Genomic DNA, 22,474 nt, shown 5'->3' with positions numbered 1-22,474 from the left:
GTTCCTGAGGGCCCCATAAAAATCCTCTTACACTTATGGTTAATACAGTTATTACTTATTTGGCCTAATTAATTATGTTTTTGATTAAAATCCTCTCGCTAAAATGCCAGCAGAATGCTTATCGTATTATGTGTGTGTCGGCCCCCCCCTTCAGTCTCCACTATATTGGATCAGTCCATCTTACTGCGCATGTGCAGAACGGATCCAGGAAGACAGCAGCAAAACGAAAACAAACGGCGCGAAGTGGCGAGAGAAGAAGAGGAGAGTATAGAAGAGAAAAGTAAAGAAAAGAGACAGATGAAAAGAAGCTGCCCCAGCCGAGCTGACAAGAGGAGACAGAAGGAGGACAACAGAAAGCTGATCTCCAAGTTACAGAAAGTGACTACTGTCAGCAGCAGCAGCAGCGGCAGCGGCAGCGGCGGCAGCGGCGGCGGCGGCGGCAGCGGCAGCGGCAGCGGCGGCAGCGGCAGCGGCTAGCAACCCACACCCGGCAGGTACAACAACGACGACCTCGACACCTGTTGGGGAGGGTCCGTCGTGTAGAGATAAACTAGTGAGTATCAAAACTGTCCAAGTGGTGATTTTTCCCCCCTATATCGATAAGTATTCCTTGAAGGCGGAGTCATTTTGAAGTAAGCTTTGAATTTCGTTTCTATTTGCTACAGAGGCTGAGAAAACATCAGAAACTATGTAACTTAAGGAAGTTAATTAACAACTACTACCCCCAAGATGGAGATACACTGTTCAATTTTAGGAACTGTATTCAAATCTAAATGAAATTAAAAATAACTTGTTGAGGATACAGTGTTTAAATGGGCCACATGCCAAGGCTCGTTTAATGATCAATAGCTGGGATAGATAATTCTAAAAGGTAAAATATGACATTTCTAAAATGATATGGGTCAAAATCTTGATCAAAGATGTAAAGCCAGTGATTTATACAATTGCATTCAATGTTCAGACCTTAAAGCTATGACTTAGCTGCTGGGACTTCACTTGTAAAATAGATTATAAAAATGACCCACGGTACATTTTTTACATCTGCAGCAATGTCAGTTCAAAATGTTATCAATTGATGCATGTGCCTGAATACATGTTTTGTAGTAAGAGCTAACAGAGAGGAAACTTTTTCTATTTTGCTAGGTGTCTTCCTGTTTTCAATACTGTGACTAGCTGAAATCCATGCAGGATGCAATCATTGTATCCTGCATGGATGTTGCACTGTATCCTTAACAAGTTCATTTTAATTTCATTTAGATTTGAAAACGGTTCCTAAAATTGAACAGTGTATCTCCATCTTGGGGGTTGATCTGAAAATGGTGATGATGAATGAGTATTTGTAATTAATGAAAACATTGGTTATTCATTGGGTTGTAGCAAATGTGTGTGATAGTCTCTGGACACGAGGGACCTGAATTTAAAGAGAATGATGAATATACACTTTATTCAGGGAGCACTTCATGATGAGGCGCACATGTCATGAAAGACGAATGGGTGGATGTCAAGTGGAAAGGGGGCGTTATGTCCCATTCACTCCAACAAGATGAAGCAGCTGTGGTGTCATTGTTGTAAAGGTAAGCCCAAAACAATTTGTTTTCATGATATGTGAGGTAGGAATTTTTCTTGGGAAAGATTAATTGATGTGAACCAGTATCGGCAAATGTACAAATTATAGTGTGACTAGAGATAACATTTTTTTTAATAGCGATCATGAGTGTATGTAGTTTATTATATGCCCCCCATTATTGTTGTAAGTACCTGCATTTGATCTTGTTTAGATGGCAAAAGCCCTGATAAAGGCTTTCCCAGCCATCCCTGACATGAACTTCAGCACATCTAAAAAAAGAAATGGAGGAGAGGAGAGATCTGGCTCTTCACATCCTGGAAGCCTCAGGTAAAGGCTAATTAAGCATACAAATCAAAAACAAGATAGATAGGAGGTATATATAATTAAATACATGTTTTTTCTTTAGTCTTTGATGATCAAAATTGCTGTGCTATGTGTGCCACCTTCAAGCCACCAGGACCAGGAACTGCCATTGTACAGCACAAAGTAATTGAAAAACAGCTAAAGACATGTTGAATTGTTATATAGCCATGAAAATATATAATATATATAATAATGTTTAGGTGTTAAATAATAATAAATAAAAAAATAATGAAATATATAATTTGTTTTCAATTAAACAGATCCAATGTGATAACTGCGACCAGTAGTTCCATGGTTCATGTCTGTCCATGGACAAAACCTGGAAATGTCCCTTATGCCAATAGAAACAAGGGACATGTTTATGTTATAATAAAATCATTGGAGCCCTACTAGTCTTGCATCATGTTATTCCACTGGCTGCATGAGATAAACCTCTTGTTTTTACATTTTACTTCTGTTCATAATTTTTATTCATTTTTATATGTAAATATTAGCATTTTAGCTCAATAGCTTCCAGGTCATGTGATCAATTGACTCAAAATCAGTGTGGGATCATGTACCTACACTGGCTGCATGAGATACGCCTCTTGTTTTCACGTTTTACATCTCGAAATATTTTTTGTTAATTTTTATGTGTAAATATTAGCATTTTAGCTCAATAGCTTCCAGGTCATGTGATCAATTGACTCAAAATCAGTGTGGGACCATGTAACTACACTGGCTGAATGAGATACGCCTCTTGTTTTCACGTTTTACATCTCGAAATATTTTTTATTAATTTTTATTAATTTTTATATGTAAATATTAGCATTTTAGCTCAATAGCTTCCAGGTCATGTGATCAATTGACTCAAAATCAGTGTGGGATCATGTAACTACACTGGCTGCATGAGATACGCCTCTTGTTTTTACATTTTACATCTCTAAATATTTTTCATTAATTTTTATTAGCAAATATTAGCATTTTTAGCAAATACTAGCATTTTAGCTCAATAGCTTCCAGGTCATGTGATCAATTGACTCAAAATCAGTGTGGGATCATGTACCTACACTGGCTGCGTGAGATACACCTCTTGTTTTTACATTTTACATCTGTTCATAATTTTTTATTAATTTTTAGGCTATATGTAAATATTAGCATCTTAGCTCAATAGCTTCTCAATAGCTTTAAACACAGTATCTCTGCTTTAAATATCCCACATTTTTATTTTGAAGTCTGCAATACGGTGCACTTGAAATGTTGGAGTGGCTGCGAATGTCGAATATCCAACTTAAAACTAACTTCACTGAAGTCTTGTCATGATGTATTTTCCAGCTGGCCCAAGACGATTTTTTAAAGAGTTTTGGCTGAAGAAGTCACCCCACAAAGGAAGACTCTTTCAGTTTATCACAAATATTAGCATTAAATCATCATTTTAAGGGTACATGGTTTTCACTGGGCAGGAAGGGTTTGAATTATGTAACCAGCAACGTAAATGATGTGGAGTAGAAAGTGCAGTATTTGCCTCTGAGATACAGCGGAGCAGACAAAATTGAAGTTGCATGAAATCCTAATATGTCTAGTCAGCACTTGAGTAAATATACTTACATTTCACCACTGGGTCAGAGTCTTATACTGTGTTTAGTGTGTGTTTGTTTTCAGAATGAGGGAGAGAGACAACATGAAAAAGGGACAGGAAGAGAGGGACAAAAGGTAAAACAAATAATACATGTGTATTCTGTTAAAATGTGTGTATCTGTATAATTGACCTGTTGTTTTGTGTGTTGTCTTCTCATTTCAGAGGGCCCCATGCCTGCCTTTGCCTTGGGCCCCAAATTTCTTAAATCCGCCACTGCTCTAACAATAACTCTACATTAGACCAAAAACAGAAATACTAATATTGAAATAGTGGAATCATTTCTCCTGTTCGTATATCCCATTTTAAAAATCCTTTCTTGTGTTTTCCATGTGAGTGATACAAAATCCACAATCCTCGTTGTATAAAAGTGTGTTCCAAAATGTATTTCAAGCCAAGATGGAGAGTCAGCAGTCTGACTTCATAAGTAAAATCAAGCAGATATCTGTTTGTGTTTCCTTGCTGAGTGGCAGTGGAGGTACATTTTAAGGAGGAGGAAGTTGAAATATAATGTTGCAGATATGATACATAAAATATTCTTGTTATATTTTGTTGGATTTTTTTATATCCGCTATTTTTCCTAATAAAACATTAGTTTAAAAGAATGCTGTGTTTACACTGCCATTGTTATGAGTTTTCTTGGTATCAAAGTCTTTCAGAATAAAAATAATACTGAAGTATCATCAATTACAGGCTTCCATTCATTTAGTTACTTTGGATTACATTGTCCCACACTAACAGTGCTGATGCAGACTAAATATAGATTAACATTTTACATCATCATTTACGTAATTTAGATTGACTGCAGACAACATTTTCTTTTTTACTTATCAAGTTTAGTGACCACCAGATGGCGACATAACACAACATATTTCAATAACCTGAACTGTAGTTACCTGGAGTGGTCATTAGATGGCACATTGAAACAGTAGTCAAGCCTGGCAGTTTACTGAAACTTCAGATCTCACACACAAAGTCTCTGCTAAAAAATGGAAACTGTTTGCTTTTAAAAGTATTTTTATAGGGCCATATTACATGATGAGTATAATTTACACCTAATCTATAATATCTGGTCAGGTGTTTTTCCTGCTGATGTTACTAATCAGGACTATTGTCTTATCACAAGATCACCCACACACTTAATTCCCGGACAAGGTTTGAGATAATCTCCTTTCAAAGAAACAGTATTTCACACTGTCTGCTAAAACCTGATCCGATCAACAGCTATGACAGCATGTTTGGTGCACCTGGCTCATATTGTGTCAAGGCACTGACAAACTTCTTCTGTGACATCTCTTACATATTTTATGTAATTACTTACTTTATTATGCCCTTATATACTTGGGGTAGCCTAAACTGCCTGAAGTGAAAGTGAAGACTTAGTTAAAGAAGATTTGAGGGGGAAAAAAAGACTTCTGGTCTATTTCAGTAATTACTCATACAAATGAAGATCCAGTCATTAAATTCTGTGAGTGGCTTTCCTTTTTAAAAACCATCACTGCATTCAGCTGCTGAGTAGCCTATTCTGGTAAATATACATTTTCAAATGCGAGAATGAATAAAACAACTATAAATACAGTTACAGCAGTTGGAGACTTTGAAAGGCTTCCTCTTTAATTGTTTTGCACATCCTCCTGAGGAAGAGATAAACAGGCGGGGAGAGGAGGCACAATTGGATGACAAGCCAGACTTTTACACCTGAGCCCATGCTGTTTGTGTGTACACACACACACACACACACACACACACACACACGCACACACACACACACACACAGACCACACACACACACACACACACACACACACACACACACACACACACACAGTCCTCTCCCTCTCTCTTGTCGCGGTCTTGCAGTCCCTTGAGTCTCTCTCCTTTTCTTTCTTTTTCCACCTTCTTTCATTTGATGCCAGTGTGGATACTGTTGATGTGTACTGGAAAACACACATTCAGTTTTTTGACCCGAAAGAGTAAAGAAACATTAAAGCCACGCCCTTCTAACAAAACTGCAAAGGCTCAGAGACATATGCTACAAAAGAGATTACACATAAGGGATTAGGAAGCTTGTTAATCTTAATCTCATTTCATGTCAGTGCTCATCTTTGTTGATTTTATCTGTACGAGCTCAAAGCATTTCCCTTCCTGTTGCTGGTTTATGTGGTGCACAGGTTCTGTATGAACACAATTACATAAAAAATAAACTGGTAACAGCATTGATAACATTTTAATTTAATAGATTTGCTCTCTCTCTCTCTCTCTCTCTCTCTCTTTCCACCAACCCTCTGGAGGAGAAAGTTCACCTCCATTCGGATGGAAATCACTTACCTCAGTCCCTGCTCCCTTTTTTGAGAGTATAATGAAGTGTCCCTACTCAGGTACACACATTTACAACTCATTTTGCATGACTGCATAAGTAAGCAGCTGTTGTTTTCCTAGACTTAAATAGTTCTCTTCTTGGAACTGTGCTGCTCATGAGCTTTGAAGAAAGGCATCAGTTCAAAGTTAAATAAAAAATGTGACGCTATTTAAATATATTAGCAAAAACGATTACACTTAAGACTTAAAATAGTCTCTTGTAGTAAGATACAGTGTGTCTTACACTAACATGTAAAAGTCAGTCTTATCAATCTATGTTATGATTCTTACAAAAAGCATGTTTTACCTAACCGGACAATGTCTTTGGTTGGACACCTGCAGACTTTTGGATTTCTATGCCACATGATTGCTTATCGCTGATTTATAACTCAGGAAATGGACACTGTTCTGCAAATGCAAACATAACACACTGCAATGTCCACTGTGTGAAAGAAAACAATTTGATACTAAACCTAAGTTTAAAACACAAAGACCAGGATGAGAAAAGGTGCCCTGTTATTTTTATTTTATTCATGTAATTATGCATTTCAAGTATTGTGACATATTTTAAAAAGCTGTATGTATTAAAAAGGCTGCTGTATACCAGCTAGGGCTGCTAAATTCACACTCATGCTGCTGTATGTTCATTGGATAAAGGTAAGAAAAATACATCTATAGCTGCTGTAAATCCATTTAAAAGTTACTTTTGGAAAAGACTAAGCAGTAAAAGGGAAAACAGAGACTAGAGACCTTTGCAGTAACAACAGAGCACACTGGAAAACAATTCAGGTGTGTTTTTGAATACGGGCGTGTAAAACAAACAATAACACACTGGAATGCAAATGAAAATAGCTGGAAATGGAAATATCAGCATGCTCGGGCCAAATACTGTGAGTGAATATAGAAAACAATTTCATGGACAGAGATAACGTAAGTAGCACTCTTGACATGGTGATTGTGTGGGTGTGCATCCGTGTGGGTGGGGGACATGAAAGTACGCTTGCAATAGATATGAATTTTTCAGAGAGAATATGATTTACAGAGGTGACAACAGGGGTGAATAGGAATAGTATTAGCTATAACTACTATAACTATAACCTACACCACAAGTCAATCTCTCTTTCTGTGGCTGTTCCTGCAGGGTGTTTTGGACATTTGGCAGACTCATAAATATGTGTTTGTGGTCGGTATATGCATATGAATATACACTATCAACTTATCAGTGTTAAAACTAGCATCGACACCCATATTTCTTGTCAAACTTGACCACACTCTCGTATGTTACACTGCATCTGGTTTGTTAGTTTATACAGTAGTCTACATCATTCACTGAAGTCTCCAACAAAGTTTATAGCCAAACATCCAAGCATGTTACTAAACACTAGGTGCTGGACTGAAGGAAAAGTGAAGAATACAAAAATAAAGTATGCATACCAGATAATGTCCACACACACATTTATTACCTCCATATGTGATGTTATGGACTCTTGTTCACATGTTGACATGAAACAAGTGAAGAGACAAACCTTAGTACCTGTACAAAGGGATCACCTGACAGGTCATGTGACTACAAGAAATATAAGTACAAGAAAAAACAACACATACATTAAATACCAGACCTTACAAAAACAATTGATATGCACATTGAATCCTATAAGTACAATATTATCCAAACCATCTAAATATACAATGACCTTATCATCAGGTAAAAACCTTCATATCATTAAGAAGAGAAAAATACCAAACATGTTAACTAAACATAGTAAAAATGCATATTGAGGGCCCCAGAAGACACATCAAATATATACATATCCACAGAAGGAATGTACAAAGCTCCATACTTAAAAAATATTTATATACCAATCTGCCAAACCAAAGGCCTTGTACAGTGGTTTAATCAAAACTATTTGAATATCACACTATGAGAGCATCAGGTATAAGCCATCATAATGTAATGCAATAACAAGAAGAAAACAGACTTTGTTGTTTTAGTATTTTTTGTCGGGGTCTCCAACTTGCGAGTTGGTCTTTAAATGCCCGCTGTTCTTCTGTATCTGAGAACTGCTGCTTGTATCAGTTGTCAAAGGGACTGTTGTTGCTAGGGAAGGCATGCCAGCCATAGTGAGAGAAAGTAAATGGACCGAGGCAGAGTCCTAGATTTACAGAGTTGTGCAATCACAACAACCACACAAAATACATAAGACTCAGAATACACTTACTTTGTTGCAGTCTTTTTATGACACCAGTCTTATGCAAAACACCATAAAAATGAGCCATGATCCTGGGGTTTGGCTGTGAATACTGGTTACTGTAGATTTGCTAAAACTCTGGCAACCTATGACTCAGGACTGAGGCGTTGTGAGGGAGAGAGCTTCCTTGGCAACCATTTTGGACTGATTTTCATCATGTGACGAGCTGGTGCAGCCAAGCGCTGAAAAAAACAAAGGGACACACAGGGAGAGAGAGAGAGAGAGAGTGTGTGAGAGGGAGAAAAAGAGCACTGATGAGTCAGAGGAGGCTGATTCTGACGTAATCCACCAACCCCTCCCTCCTTCCCATTCCCTTGCCTACACTGGTGTTCCTGGATATTCAGGTCGGACCCTGTTTCTTCACCAAATATAGAAAAGTAACCCAACACATTGTGAATTGGGTCTAATAACAGATCAGTAAATGAAAAGTCCCTTCATCCTTTTTGGGAGCAATGACAATTCTTCTTCAGGCTTTTTTATTTTATTTTATTTTTTTCATATGGTTAGCAGGTGAGAAGACTGATGAAAGAAATCGCTCAAAAACTAGTTTGAAATGTGAACGTGTGTTTATGTTTTTCAGACAAAAACATGATAATACATAATAGAAGTAGAAATTATGGTAAATGAGGAAAAACATAAAACACAACAGCCTATCTCTTGATTAGATATTTACATTATTGATGTGTGGACCAATCCACAGCACATCGATATCAGTATACTCACACAGTATTTCTTATGCAGAACTGGAGTATGGCTGACACCAAGCCTGGAAAACCCTTAAAACATTTAAAAATACATTAGAGCTTTTATCATTTGAATTATGTAGTTATGGGCCCAATCATCTGTAGATTACAGTAATAGCTGTGGGTCAAACTCCCCATTTATCAGAGGCCACCAGTCTGTTTTATGTTATTATAGACATGTGGAATATTCAAGAAATTATGAACATATGCGCAAGTTCACAGGCACATTCTGACCCTGATGGTATGTCTTCTATCATAGTATAGTCAACGTCAAATCTTTAATTAAAAAACATACAAACTGGTTTAAAATTTCTTTGGGAAAGGAGACACAGAATCATTAGATTAGATATTAGATTTCACCATCTTGATTTATAAAGTTTCTTTAGTTTTATGAGATTACTCCAGTTTGTGGTTTATAAGAAATTAATGGTGAAATGTTCACACTGTTGTGATAGGTACTAGATAGAATCTAGTTGTAGTTCAGAGGTCAGAATCATTGGTCAAAACAAATACAAAAATATTGTATTTTGTAAAGCATCTTTACAAAAAGCGTGGAGCTCGAAGCTTCTTCCTGCTTTAATCTGAAAACCGACAGTTCGCCTGCAGCTCAATCCCACCTCCTTTTCTTTTCTTGGGAACACTGAAATGTGGAATCTCCCCTTTCATCGTGTGAACAACTCGAAACTGCTCTTAGATCAGCCTCTTGGATTCTCAGTGCATCGCTGCCAATGCGTCTTCATGGCAGGGACGCATGCGCAATGCCTCGTGTTGCAACATACACTGAGATCGACAGCAATCGTCATCTGGAGAAAAAAAAAGACATTTCTTACCCTTTTAAGACAAACTCGAACGCTACACACGGGCTGTAAAGGATTATTGCAACCATAAAAGGATTACAACCGAGGAGGTTTGGGAAATAACACAATCAATATTAGGCTACTAAATTCGTCCTCGTCACGTGGTCAAGCATGACCAATCGGAGCGAGCCAAATCCGGTCGAAAGTATGCTCTTTGTTCGGATATTTTGCCAACTTTATTTCCAAATCTGGGCCCAATACTTTGTATAAATCACAAGATGTGGATATGGAGGGGACGTTTTGACGAGAAAGGACAAGCTGTGGATGCGTTTTATTGCGGTTTTTGCGGAATGCCACGTGTTCAAGTTTTGATAAACAGTGCGCTCAGGCTTATTTCATCACATGACTCCCCTCCCCCACCCCGCGGAGGGAATGGGGGAAGAAGGCGGACATGTTTGAGGGAAATGTGTTGGTTAAAAAGTATCGAGGTGGAAGACAAGAAGATTATTTGAAGAAAGGTTTCGCATTATTTGGAATTTACCTGTCGAGATTTGTATTTATTTTAAAGTCAAGGTTTTTATGTCATACTTTCTAAAACATTTAATGTTATTTCTTTGTCTCTTTGATAACCTAACTTACCACTTTAACTGTATATGTCGTATTTTTACAGCGTGAAGTTACCAAAACTTAAGTAATAGGCTATTTCACATTGTGACGATCTTTTGTTACTTTTCATCGTTTGTTTGAGTGACATTGTAGGGAATTTGTAACCTTGGTGTGGGGGATGGGCGCTTGTGGTTAGGTAACCATTTTGTGTCGTCAAACTCGTTTAGTGTCGGTCGCTTTTACAGATTTCTTGTGAGAATTTACTCATCTCATAATTTAGATGGGGTTTAACAAACAAAAACAAAAAACTTTTCGTTTGATCGCCAGTAAACCCTTGAGGTCATGCCTGGTCGTTGCACTTTCAAACCCTTATCAGATTGATTTTCTTCTGACGTCCTTTCGACCTTAATGTTTTACCGTAAATAACGCAATTATTCATGTGATTGTCTAGTTTGTTGGGCTAAAGCAGCTTTTACTGCGTTCAAATGGAGCTTAAGGTCAGTGAGAGAAAAGTGCTGTGTCATTCAGTGAATAGGTGGAAGCTCTTATTACCCTGCTAGGTGTGGTCTTTTTTATTGTTCCTTGGTGTAAATGGCGGTTGCAGCCTCGTCTTTCTACATTTGGTTTAAAGTCTAAGCTTGGATTTGATCTTATTTCCCCGTTGCTGTTTGTGAGGCATAGAGGCCTTGTCTGACTTGTTCTGAAATGGTGGCCTTAAACTGCAGCAGATGAACGAAAATTGTTTCAGTTGTGTTTGTTAGGAAAATATACAGCGTTTTGTATGTGTTGACAGTGTTTTACCTCCAGTATTGCAAGTAACTCTTGTGTAATACTCGATGCCACTGTACTTAAAAATGGCGGCTGTGTGCCTCTTCTGAAAGACAGAAATGCGGATATTCCAGTAAGTAGTGAGCTGGGGAGAGGCTCTTGGCTCTTGAAGGGTACGCGTGACCCAGTGCAAGAGCCAATAGGGTTCTTGGTATTTACCCTGGAAGCCCGCGTTACAACCTTATTGACCAATCCCCGCCGTTGCTTTGCACACGTTGACGTAATGTAATATGATAAGGAGGAGGGTGGCCTGGTTGCCCTTGCATTTTGTACAGGATTATGTTGAGGAACCAGTTACAGACGGCTTTGCTGTAATACTGAATAGGCTCGGCCAATAGTATTGTGCAATTGCCTTGACGGACAGCAAGAACTTGCGAATAGGTTGGCCCAAAAGATTGGCAGAGAAGCGTCAGTATCGAGGGGTGTGGCAACTTTGACGGACACCGGAAGCAGCGAATAGAAACTCCGAGGGCGTTGACATTCTGAGGGAGTCTATCCAATAGGGTGAACGGCTGGTCTATAAATGAACGGGTGTAGTCGCATCGTCGCCATTTCAACGAAGCAGAATACAGGAATTCACCGTGGCGGGGAGCGGAGAAAACTGACGAACAGAGACGGGTCCAGGTCTGAGTCTAGCTAAAAACAGAATCCGGATCCATCCTGATGGATATGGCTGTTAACCCGCTCCTTGACAGGTATCTACCGGTAAAATTGACTCTCAGCTTTCCATCAGGGGGAATATTGTAAACATTTGACATGATTTTCCCCCCAAAATATCGTTGCTGGCACCCTGTGTTTGCTGTACGAGTGGACGACTGACATGGACACTGATTGTACTACGGGAAGAAAAGTATCGCGTCGTTAAAGCGAAATTTGTGTTGAGGGAATAAAATTTGTTTGTGGGTTGTAACAAGCTGCGACTGTTGTTCGCACTACGCCGGCGCCATCTTCGGAGCGCCTCTGCCGTTGGCCGCTCTCTCCCGCTGCCTGGCAGTTGGTGCTAGCTCTGCTAGCATTAGCTTTACAAACGCGAGCTCTCGTCTGTAACAGTGGCTCGGCCAGACTTTATGACTCGGGAGCGGTGCATTTTTTTTGTGTAATTGTAATTTTATTGCAAGTGCTCTGACCTAAACGGCCCGACTAAAGGTGCGTTAACAACACCGTTAGCTTTTGGTAACGCTAATCATGTAGCTGGGGATTGGCGAGGCGGACAAGTATTTGAGCTAAAGAAGTGTTAGCAGTTGCCAGATACAAAGAGACGACCGTACCGATATTATTGCTTCTTGTTCCACTAGGTTTGTTATTGTAGCCATGTGACGATCAGAGGTTGTTGTGATCAGTACGACTGTATTGTAGCGCTAGGGCTAAAGCAGCTACCCATGTGTGTTGGGTGTTTCATTTGGTTGCCTGGTTACATCTCTCAATATCACTCAACCCAAGTAAAGTAACAACTTTAATTGTGGTGTGAATTACTCACACCAACTCTGTGAATTGATCCATTTATAGCCTAACTCAACTCTACTGTATTTTAGTATGAAGTGTTTTTTTTCTTCTTTTTTCCCCCTCGGCACGCATTTTATTCATATTTATTTGTTAATCCGATTTACAGCTAACATAACATATGTTTTGTTTAGTGTTGTTAATGTTGTACATGATTATTTTCCTTTTTAATAATAAAGTACACTAACTGTCAAATGTGTTTCCAAAAGTTGTATCATTCAAAACGGATTTCTTTACCACAAACAACTCGAATAGACCAATTTCCTCTTTATTATCCCACTGTTACAGTGATAGCTAAATTGACTTATTGTATCTTGAACAATTTTGTTGAATATGGTGGACTAGTGTAGAAAAGCCTGGGGTAAAGGGAGTAGAGACACAAATGTCTTATGGCACCCCTTATTTACAGCACGATGCAAACACAGTAATACTATTTGCATCAATTTTTTTTCTTTCTTTTTTTCTCTTAGTGGTTAGACAAAAACATTTTCTAGATCTGAACCTTGATTGCAAAGGACATGCAACAATGACAATGCAAACAAATGGACAACAGATGCTAAGTAGTATTGTAGGGTTTCCCACAGATGACCCTAAATGCCCCCATTTGCACTTGGAGCGAGTTTTTGTTTTGCAGTGCCGGTAGGCCAGCGGAGATGTCCTATGGTGAGTTAATGCTGTTGACGACGGAGGAAGAGGATGGTCCTAGACACCAAAATTTGCAGTACTGGTATTATTTCATGAAGATTAATTGGATGTATTGCACGAGTAGATGCCTATGGTCAACAAGTAACTGGTTTTCATCAGAGCGTATCAAACATTTTTGAGAGTGGTTTATAAGGCAACCATTAGCATATGTAGCATTGCAACAATCAACTACTGGAACAAGTAATGGACCTTAAAAACAGTCTGTTTTATTAAGTGGTATGGGGCATCGCAATACACACGTGTTCATTTTAATCCCTTCACGGTGATATAAATATTAACATGTAAACTGGAGTTTGGCTTTGGACATGTTGGTGTCAAGTGGCAGCACAACTCATAATAGTGTATAACTGCATTCTGGGAAGTTTATATTTGCACCGGATTTCTGGCTCCGTATCTGTATTTTATTTACTTGATGTCTAGTGTCTGTCCTACCTGGCTGAATACTCTTGTGTTGGAGGGGGCGCACCTTGTTGTCTTGTAGTCGAACCAGCCCGGTGGTCATTGCCACAGTGTCACTACAGTGGTACACAATACTGGTGCCCTTATATCTGTGGAATTGTTTTTTACGGTAGTGTTTGGGCCTATAAAATTATTATATGTGGCTTGCAGAATACCATTATGCTAAATAAAATGGCACATCAGGTTTTTCACGTCAGGGTTTTGCAAAAACCTCTCCATAAAAGTGTGTTTTATACGTGTTCTTGTTTTTATTGATTGTGCTAAAACATGTCGTGTGCATTTTTAAAGGCCAATGCAAGCCCTTGACTTGTTCTGCATAGACTGTTTTGCACTGCTTGCTTTCCCAGTGTGACCAGTAAAAACTACACGTTGCAGTGCCCAACAGAGTCCCAGTTCTGAAAATGTGAAAAATGTGGACGTGTACGGCACTGCAGTATGTTTATTCAAGAGATCATAAGCATTACACTGTGACTGTTAGTAGACTGGTCCAGGCGATATTCTAAATTTTTAGGTCATGTTAGGGTGATAACTGTAGGAAAACTCGAACAGTCATTACTGTAACCTGTAAGATGGTTCCACCCACAATCCTTTGGGGTGAGTGTTTTTCTACAGGGAAATGGGGGTGGAGCTTCTGTCTGTGTACTTGGTGAGATGGATGTAGAGAAGAGGAAGTGGTAGTCATGACTGTTCGCCTGGGACTGTGAGTGCTGATTTGGCAGGAGCCTATTCCAGGTCAGGCTAACGGAGGCTTGCTGGGAAACGTGTGACTGACAATCCATCCCTTGTGAAGGGGATTTACTCTTTACTATATGCTTGTGGGTGTGAAGTAGGGATAGCAGGATTAACTGAATCTGATAGGATATCAACAAAGGGAACATTATGTCAGGCTGACACATAGGACAATTATTAGTGTTCACATTAATCCCAGGAGTTAGAGGGTGGCATATATACCATAAATGTTCAGAATTAAAAAAAAATCTTAATTCTTACAAAAAAAACCTGCCATTATATTAGTCTAACTGTTAAAGTTTGATTTTGTTGAGGTGAAGAGCAAATGCTGTTCAGTACGAGCAGCTAGTAAATATATCTGCCACAAGTGGTCTTTGAGTCATTCAAACAGCCTTTACTAAATAGCTAATTAGTCTTTTAACTATTCTCTACAGCTCCCTTGTCGGGGTCGAGGTTGGCATAATGGGAGTCACAACGATGGACCAGAGCTCTGGCACAGCCGGGAAACGCATCCGAAAACCATCACTGCTCTATGAGGGCTTCGAGAGTCCTGGATTACCTGCACTCAATCAGAGCTCCTATCCGGGACCCCCACAGCCCCCGGTTAGAGACCCCAGTCGGCAGGGGAGGATGACCAACCAACTTCAGTTCCTACAGAAAGTCCTGCTCAAGTCTTTGTGGAGGCATCACTTTGCCTGGCCCTTCCATGAACCTGTAGACGCAGTCAAGCTCAGCCTGCCTGTGAGTGTGAATGTCAAGAAATTGGAAATCTATCTAAGAAGGGACAATCCCTTTTTTACTTGCTCCTCTCCACAAAACAAAGTGAAGCTTTACTCAGTGTGTCCAGGGTTAAAGTGGGGGACATAAGATGTTTTTAACAGGGACTGTTTTAAAAATACAAAAAGTTTTCTTAAACCTCTCTCACTCTCAAACAGTGTCACCATCACTGTTGATGTTTTAGTTGTATTATAAGCTAACATCTAACAGGCTAATGGTACAACTTTTCAATCTATTTGTAGCCACATGGCCAAGTCATTGGTTAATCATTAGAGTTTTACCTATTATGTCTTTAATTTTGTCAAAAAGTTATTTTGGATGGAGTGGTTACTGTTTCCTGCCCTGACGGTGTCTTTTTCTTTCTCAGGACTATCATAAGATCATCAAAACACCCATGGACATGGGCACTATTAAGAAGAGACTAGAAAATAATTACTACCGCAGTGCCAGTGAGTGCATGCAGGACTTCAACACCATGTTCACCAATTGCTACATTTATAATAAGGTAAGACTTCGAGCATGTGTGTGTCAGAGTGTAAACCTAGACATCCTGGCAAAAATGCAGACTTTATGTTAGAGATATTAGTTAAGTCCCCTGGGAATCATTTTAAGGCATTGACAGAAGCTCGCCTCTACCATGAAAGTTTCAGATGCAAAATGTAGTTTTAATTAGGGGGATTTGGGATAAAAAGACCATTTTACCTGAGTTGTTGTTGTGTGTAGAAAAGTGTGGTTGATTTTTTTTTTTTTTTTTTCTTCTTCTTTTCTTTTCATTGATTTCATAAATTGTCTACTTTCAACTGTCGTAACCATTTTCCCCCCAAATTTTCCTCCCCTACAGCCTACAGATGACATAGTGCTGATGGCCCAGTCTCTGGAGAAGGCATTCCTGCAGAAAGTGGCACAGATGCCCCAGGAGGAGCTAGAGCTGCCTCCTCCCCCTCCGAGGAGCAAACCAGGCAAACCTGGAAGAAAAGGCAGAGGTAATTCATGTGAGCACTGGCTGCAAGCAGGCCACTGCAGACAGACATGTTGCCTGCAGTCATCATTCATACAGTACATGCATAGAATCTGTCATAAGGTGCATACACACACATGCGTATGAGCACAAATTGTGTACTGAATCTGTTCTCATCCTCTTCTCTCCCAGTCTCAGGAGGAGTGACGACTGCTCATCAGGTCCCAGCTGTCTCCCAGTCGGCCTACTCACCTCCCACCCCGGAAACACCCGACTCCATTCTCTCTACCCCCCCACAGACACTTTTGACCAAGAGCATGCCCCCTTCCCTTCCAACTGAACAAAGCATCCCTACCATTACGGGTCTACCTCCAACACAGCCCACAGCTAAGGTAACATTTGACATCTTGTCTTCATGTGTTCAGAATTTGCCAGCATTTTGAATACATTTCAGGAGACCTCACCCTCTCTTGATGGTCTTTTCCTCAACCCCAGAAAAAAGGTGTGAAGAGGAAAGCAGACACCACCACCCCGACCACTGTAGCCATGCCCATTATGAGCACCATGGGTGTCAGCGGCATCAGCCTGGGGATGGGCGGTGGTCACGACTCCCCGCTCACCCTCACTTCTCTGGGGGTGGACCACAGCTCCAGTCTGGGCATGAACCAAAGCCTCAGTCAGGGCATGGGGATGGGGATGGGCATGAGCATGGGCTTGGGCATGGGGATGGGGATGGTGATGATGGGTAGCAAAACTACAGCAGCGGCCAGGAGAGGAGTGAGTGGGCGACCCATCAAGCCCCCAAAGAAGGATTTACCAGACTCCATGGTGCCACCACCGGTGCGCCGCAGCAAGCTCAGCCCCCAGCTGCGTTACTGCAACGCCGTCCTAAAGGATCTGCTGTCAAAGAAGCACGCAGCATATGCCTGGCCCTTCTACAAGCCAGTTGATGCCTCATCGCTCGGTCTTCATGACTACCATGACATCATTAAGCAGCCCATGGACCTCAGCACCATCAAGGTAGTTGTCTCTGGAATACACAAACAATGGTGAACATTTGTCAGAACAGAGTAGTAGGGTGTTATCTGTTCTGCTGTAAACAGTAGCAAGTGTAGAATGAAAACAGGGCAACACTGTGACATTTTGGTAACATTTGCCCCTATGCAGGGCTTTGAAAACCACTTAAACCACAGGCGGCACTTTAAATAAAATAGTTTTTAAGTATCTCAAAGATGGAAGAAATCAGATGTTAGCCTTATGATGTACATCTTTTGGTAGCTGTCTTTCACCTTCTATTCAGGTATACTTTCTCTGATGGAGAATAGGCAGACAATGGTGCTATCTTTTTTTTGTTTTTCTTAAATACAGTATTTGGTGTAAACCTCTCTACTTCTCTGTTATCTTTAGCGGAAGATGGACAGCAGAGAATATCTGGACTCCCAGCAGTTCTCTGCTGATGTGAGACTGATGTTCTCTAACTGCTACAAGTACAACCCCCCTGATCATGATGTGGTGGCCATGGCCAGAAAACTGCAGGTAATTTACTTATTCCACTGATATAGTAGTAGTTTTTATAGTAGTAGTAGTAGTAGTAGAAACACATAGAAATTAATTAAGCTTGCTGCTTATCATTTAATGTTCGTGTTTTTAAACTGGTCCACTCACATACTGTTGAATTATTGTAGGATGTCTTCGAGTTCTGCTTTGCAAAAATGCCAGATGAGGCTCCAGTGCCCCCTAGCTCCTCGTCTTCCTCCTCCTCATCTTCATCGTCATCAGAGAGTGAACTCAGTAGTGAAAGTGAGGAGAGCGAGAGCAGCCCCAGCTCCGACTCCGAGGAGGAGAGGGCAAACCGGCTGGCAGAGCTGCAGGAACAGGTCTGTATTAAACTCATAAAGATGTTCAAATACAAGTTTCTGCGGCATTAATGTGATTAAGTATTTTTTACTCATCTGTCCGTCTTCTCCCTTCAGCTGAAAGCCGTACACGAGCAGCTCACTGCACTCTCTCAGGGCCCCATCGTCAAACCCAAGAAGAAGAAAGAGAAGAAGGACAAGAAAAAGAAGAAAAAGGTAGAAAAAGAGAAGCATCGGAAGATAGAGGAAGAGCTGCCGCCTATTAAACCTGCCAAGGCCCCAAAAATCACCAAGACTCCAAAACCCAAGAACAACCGAGCAGCACCATGTCCTGTTGTGCCGGTTAAGAAGGCACCAAGCAAGAAAAACAACAAGAGCAAGTGAGTGCTGACACCTGCTGGACAATGTTGGAATTAGAGTATGCTGTGTTTACTGGAGCATGTGACAGATGCCCCAGAAAATGCATCAAGAAGTCCCAAAAGCTTCTCATTTAAAAGGAAGTCGGACAAATTTCTAAATGTTGTAAGATTTTGTATAAAAATTGTATCATTAGAAGAAATAAAGTGTGTGTCATCCATATTGCAAGTCATGAAATATGATGTCAGCTTGCAGTATCTAATGACCATGCTCTTATGTTTTATGACGTCACTTTTGTAGGTTAGGTTTGTTGTCATTTTCTAACAGTCTCCATCTCCTTCTCTTCTGCCTTCCACCAGATCCAAAAAGGCGGGGGGCATGACGTTCAGCGTGCCTCAGCCGATCCACGAACCCATCGTGAGTCATTATGACTCAGATGAAGAGGAGGAGACGGCACCCATGTCATATGATGAGAAGCGTCAGTTGAGCCTGGACATCAACAAGCTGCCCGGCGAGAAGCTGGGCCGTGTCGTTTACATCATCCAGTCCCGTGAGCCTTCGCTCCGAGACACGAACCCAGAAGAGATCGAGATCGACTTCGAGACGCTGAAGCCATCAACACTGCGTGAGCTGGAGAGATACGTCATGACGTGTCTGAGGAAGAAACCTCGGAAGCCATATGGTCAGTAAAATGAAAAGGATGAGATCATGAAATTATATATGAATAATTTATATTTTCTAGAAGATTTTCGTCAACTCTTGATTCAAATGTTCAGGCTGTCTCTGATCTAGTGTTTTAGTCTTGGATATATGTGCTTGTTTTTGCTCACTGTTGATTTAAAATCTAAAAGGAAATGGATAAAAATACTCATCTCTTCATTCTTCAAAGATAAAATGGAACACAGGGACGGTTGTTGGGGCCTTTTTAACTATACAAAACAGTAAAGAAATCAGTGAAGTCTATAGGCTGTAGGTCTTTGAAAATGTAATACACTGCCCACATAATAATGATATTGTTACTTTTCTGTTTCAATGCAGCAAGTAAAAACAACATAGCTGGCAAGTCACGGGAAGAGCTCGCACTGGAGAAACAAATGGAGCTGGAGAGAAGGCTGATGGACGTCAGTGGTCAGCTCAACTCTGGAAAGAAGCCTCCAAAGACCAAACGTAAGTCCTCCATACTGTTATCAATAGAGCACAGTGTTAGGGGTGGAAATAATGGCATTAATAGTAGGGCTGCATTACATGGAGAGAAAAATCATACTGTGATTATTGAACAGATGGTTATGTTTGCTATATGATTCATGGCTAGTTGGAAAAGTTGGGGGTTACATTGTCAAAAACTTGTTGTATTGTGAGTTCTGCACGACATGGTGCTCATTGTGCGTATTTGTTTCCTCCAGCAGAGAAACCTGCCGCAGAGCAGCACACCCAGCCGTCACGTCTCAGCGCCAGTAGTTCCTCCTCAGACTCCTCTTCATCATCCTCGTCCTCCTCGTCCTCAGACACAAGCGACTCAGACTCTGGCTGAGAGGCAGAGGGGGTTTCCATATGAGAGGGACCCTGGACGTTTCGCTTCCCACCAAGTGGACTGAACTGCAGTAGAGCTACTGACGATGGAGCCGCAGGACGGATCAGAGGAGACCAGCACCAGGCAGAACTGGTCTGCCTCAACAAGTGTCAAAGAAAGAGAGAGATGGGGCTTTCCCTGAGCTCGGCTCATTCATCCAATCCTGTCCTGGACACAGAAAAGTTGAGGATGGATGGAAAGGAGACTCATTGCCGTTCTCTGGAGAACTGGTTGTGCTGGGCAGAGCGAGGGATGCTCCATCTCCTGCAAGAAAAAGGAGAAGAGCGAAGCATGTGTTGGAGGGTTAAGGGTGCTAGAGCCAGAATCTATCTCGTTTCTGGAGATTATTTCCCTTCTTCCCGTGCTCTCTGTCCTTATGCTGTATAGATGAGGTGTACAGTTATATAAATATCTATTTTTCTTTTATAAAGAAGCATTTTATGGCTAATTTATTCCCTCATTCTGGGAAAGATAAACTGGTGTGGGCGGAGCTGTGTTTTAGTTTTTGTTTAGGTTTTTTTCTTGAGTGACAGAAGGTAGAGGGGAAACACGTGTGTGTGTTTGTGTGTTTGTGTGTGTGTGTGTGAGTGAGTGTCTGTGCGAGTGTGTCCGTATGAATGTGTCACGTATGTGTTTGCATGCACATGTGTGATTGTGAGATCCGGCACCACAAGTGCTGCCTTGTGATGTTCCTCATAGTTTTGACGCAGGCGTTGAAAATCAGTCTGCACGCAGAAGCACCTTGGTTCAGTAGAATACAGAATGCATGCAATACAGAGGAGCTGACAAACACCTGCATACTCATGTACTACTTTACTGCATCCTTGTGTACTCATGTACTTGTCTGAAAGGGTTGGCCACTGTACAGAAATGTGACCTAGTTACACATCAGTTTATACATAAATATTTCTGTTCCCATGTGTGCTGTCTTTTTTATTTCTCTGTAAACGTTCTATTTTTCTTCTTGTGACCAATCTGCTAATAAATTGTGAGGACGTGTCTTGTCTACTCACCTGTGCCCAAATTACATCTTGGTTCTTTTGCTTTCTTTTGGTGTTCAGTTGTGTTTGACTTAAATCACAAAACATAAGAGTTTTTTAAAGTTGGAAGATAAAAGTTTTACATTTGATATTTTATTCAAGTAGGTGAAGCATTTGAACTTGGTTTCCCATGGGCCTTCACTTCTTAACATGGTGTCACAAAAGCAAAACAGCTTTGTCTTTTAAAACTATTTGGCCTTTGACATCTTTGGCAGCTGAAAGTTTTATTGTCTGTATTTTGTTTAAGAGTAAGTTTACTTATTTGTGTGATTTAGAGACGGTAATGACAGGTTCTCACCTGCAGCTTCAGGCTGTGGATGGTGAGACTTTTCTCCTTTAGCCTCTTTGTTAGTTTTTTTTTTTTTTTTTAAAGCAATGTGATTGGTGAAAACGAGAGTGGCTTTTTAAATTTTTTGGGATCCAGCAGCCAGTCTAACCTGTAGACACACATATGGTTTAATGTTGTGAGTAATAACGATGCACTGTTTGTTTGGTGGTACTACTAAACAAGTTTGTGATTTAGGTGTGGCCTGTATCATTTTGTTCTTTTAAAATCGCCTGTGGCTTGAGATTGGACTATTGTATGTTTGAAACTGATTATTTATTTAGCAGGAACTTGAATGGAGATTTTTTTTTTCATAATAATGAAAGTAATCAAATGATTTTTAAGTCAAAGTCTATTCTGAAATATGCACAGATTAACTGTCAGGATTGTAGATGTGTACATATTTTACAGTCTCAATCTTGGAGCATGTTTTTGTTTTTCCTTCAGTAACTTAGTTGAGCTTTTCTCTGCCGAGCGAAGGTTTTTTTGGGGGGTTTTATGTTCTAACAACAAAATACTCCAGAGTTGTCAGTCTTACCTTTCTGAAGTTTGTCAGAAATCTAAATGCCTCTGTACTTGACTCCATCGTTTCATCTGAACATCTGTACATAAATAAACTGAGACATGTTCATCTTTTCACCGACTTTGGGGATATTTTATTTACAGATTATGTCAATGTAGGAAAATACTGAGCTCAGGAATGAGGACGTCTCGAGTAAATGGTGACATCTACGCTTCAAAAAATATGTAAATGTATAATTATTATTCCAGTGGACAGTAATTAAAATTTAGTACAGTACGAACAAGCAAATATTTCTTATTTGTATTTCTCTTTGTGGGTTCGTTCTTTTTTTGAAATAATATGTTATAAACCACATTTTTAAAAATCCAGAACTGGCAGTGACTGGCATCTATCTCTGATGTAAACTGCCTTGAATTAATAAATGACAATAAAAGCTGACACTTATTTCCAGTCTATTCAACCAAATATGAACCGTGTCATGATTTGTGTTTTGTGGCCTTTGTAATTATGATTTCCAGTGAAAAATATCTGATGGTTTAATGTTAAACA

General features: G+C 40.2%; 1 protein-coding gene and 2 long non-coding RNA genes across 6 annotated transcripts; 2 read left to right on the top strand and 1 right to left on the bottom strand.

Moving 5' to 3' along the window:
- Window positions 1–411: 411 nt before the first annotated feature.
- LOC311273340 lies at window positions 412–2,046 on the top strand. The gene is made up of 4 exons (XR_014624660.1): window positions 412–553; window positions 1,451–1,574; window positions 1,779–1,894; window positions 1,974–2,046. It is a non-coding gene; the product is annotated as an uncharacterized lncRNA (long non-coding RNA).
- Window positions 2,047–7,341: 5,295 nt separating this feature from the next.
- LOC311273339 lies at window positions 7,342–11,171 on the bottom strand. 2 transcript variants are annotated; one of them, XR_014624658.1, is made up of 4 exons: window positions 11,100–11,171; window positions 9,513–9,698; window positions 8,876–8,928; window positions 7,342–8,334 (listed from the first exon to the last, which is right to left on the bottom strand). It is a non-coding gene; the product is annotated as an uncharacterized lncRNA (long non-coding RNA). The 2 variants fall into 2 exon arrangements; XR_014624659.1 differs by lacking the exon at window positions 8,876–8,928.
- On the top strand, window positions 9,692–22,038 carry brd2a (bromodomain containing 2a). Of its 3 annotated transcripts, none has more exons than XM_084380301.1 (12): window positions 9,692–10,210; window positions 14,954–15,260; window positions 15,664–15,801; window positions 16,138–16,279; window positions 16,447–16,646; window positions 16,750–17,274; window positions 17,662–17,790; window positions 17,940–18,131; window positions 18,228–18,490; window positions 18,827–19,149; window positions 19,506–19,634; window positions 19,871–22,038. In XM_084380301.1, exons 2-12 carry the CDS (start codon window positions 14,982–14,984, stop codon window positions 19,996–19,998), a joined length of 2,448 nt encoding a protein of 815 aa, XP_084236427.1. In that variant the 5' UTR covers window positions 9,692–10,210; window positions 14,954–14,981; the 3' UTR covers window positions 19,999–22,038. The 3 variants fall into 3 exon arrangements, with proteins under 3 accessions (XP_084236427.1, XP_084236426.1, XP_084236425.1); XM_084380300.1 differs by lacking the exon at window positions 9,692–10,210 and adding an exon at window positions 10,219–11,821 and having other exon boundaries at window positions 19,874–22,038; XM_084380299.1 differs by lacking the exon at window positions 9,692–10,210 and adding an exon at window positions 11,347–11,821.
- Window positions 22,039–22,474: the final 436 nt, after the last annotated feature.

This window comes from Pagrus pagrus (assembly GCF_965226575.1).
Source record: "Pagrus pagrus genome assembly, chromosome: 17".
Classification (NCBI taxonomy): Eukaryota; Metazoa; Chordata; class Actinopteri; order Spariformes; family Sparidae; genus Pagrus; species Pagrus pagrus.
The sequence above is the reverse complement of the archived record's forward strand: the minus strand, read 5'-3'. Positions and strand labels throughout refer to the sequence as shown.

Excerpts from the sequence above, each read along its gene's own strand:
- brd2a (XM_084380299.1), top strand. The coding sequence starts at position 11,790 with ATGGATATGGCTGTTAACCCGCTCCTTGACAG. Across the intron at positions 15,802-16,137 it reads ATTGCTACATTTATAATAAG|CCTACAGATGACATAGTGCT; the intron begins GTAAGACTTCGA and ends CCTCCCCTACAG. Across the intron at positions 19,150-19,505 it reads GAAACCTCGGAAGCCATATG|CAAGTAAAAACAACATAGCT; the intron begins GTCAGTAAAATG and ends GTTTCAATGCAG.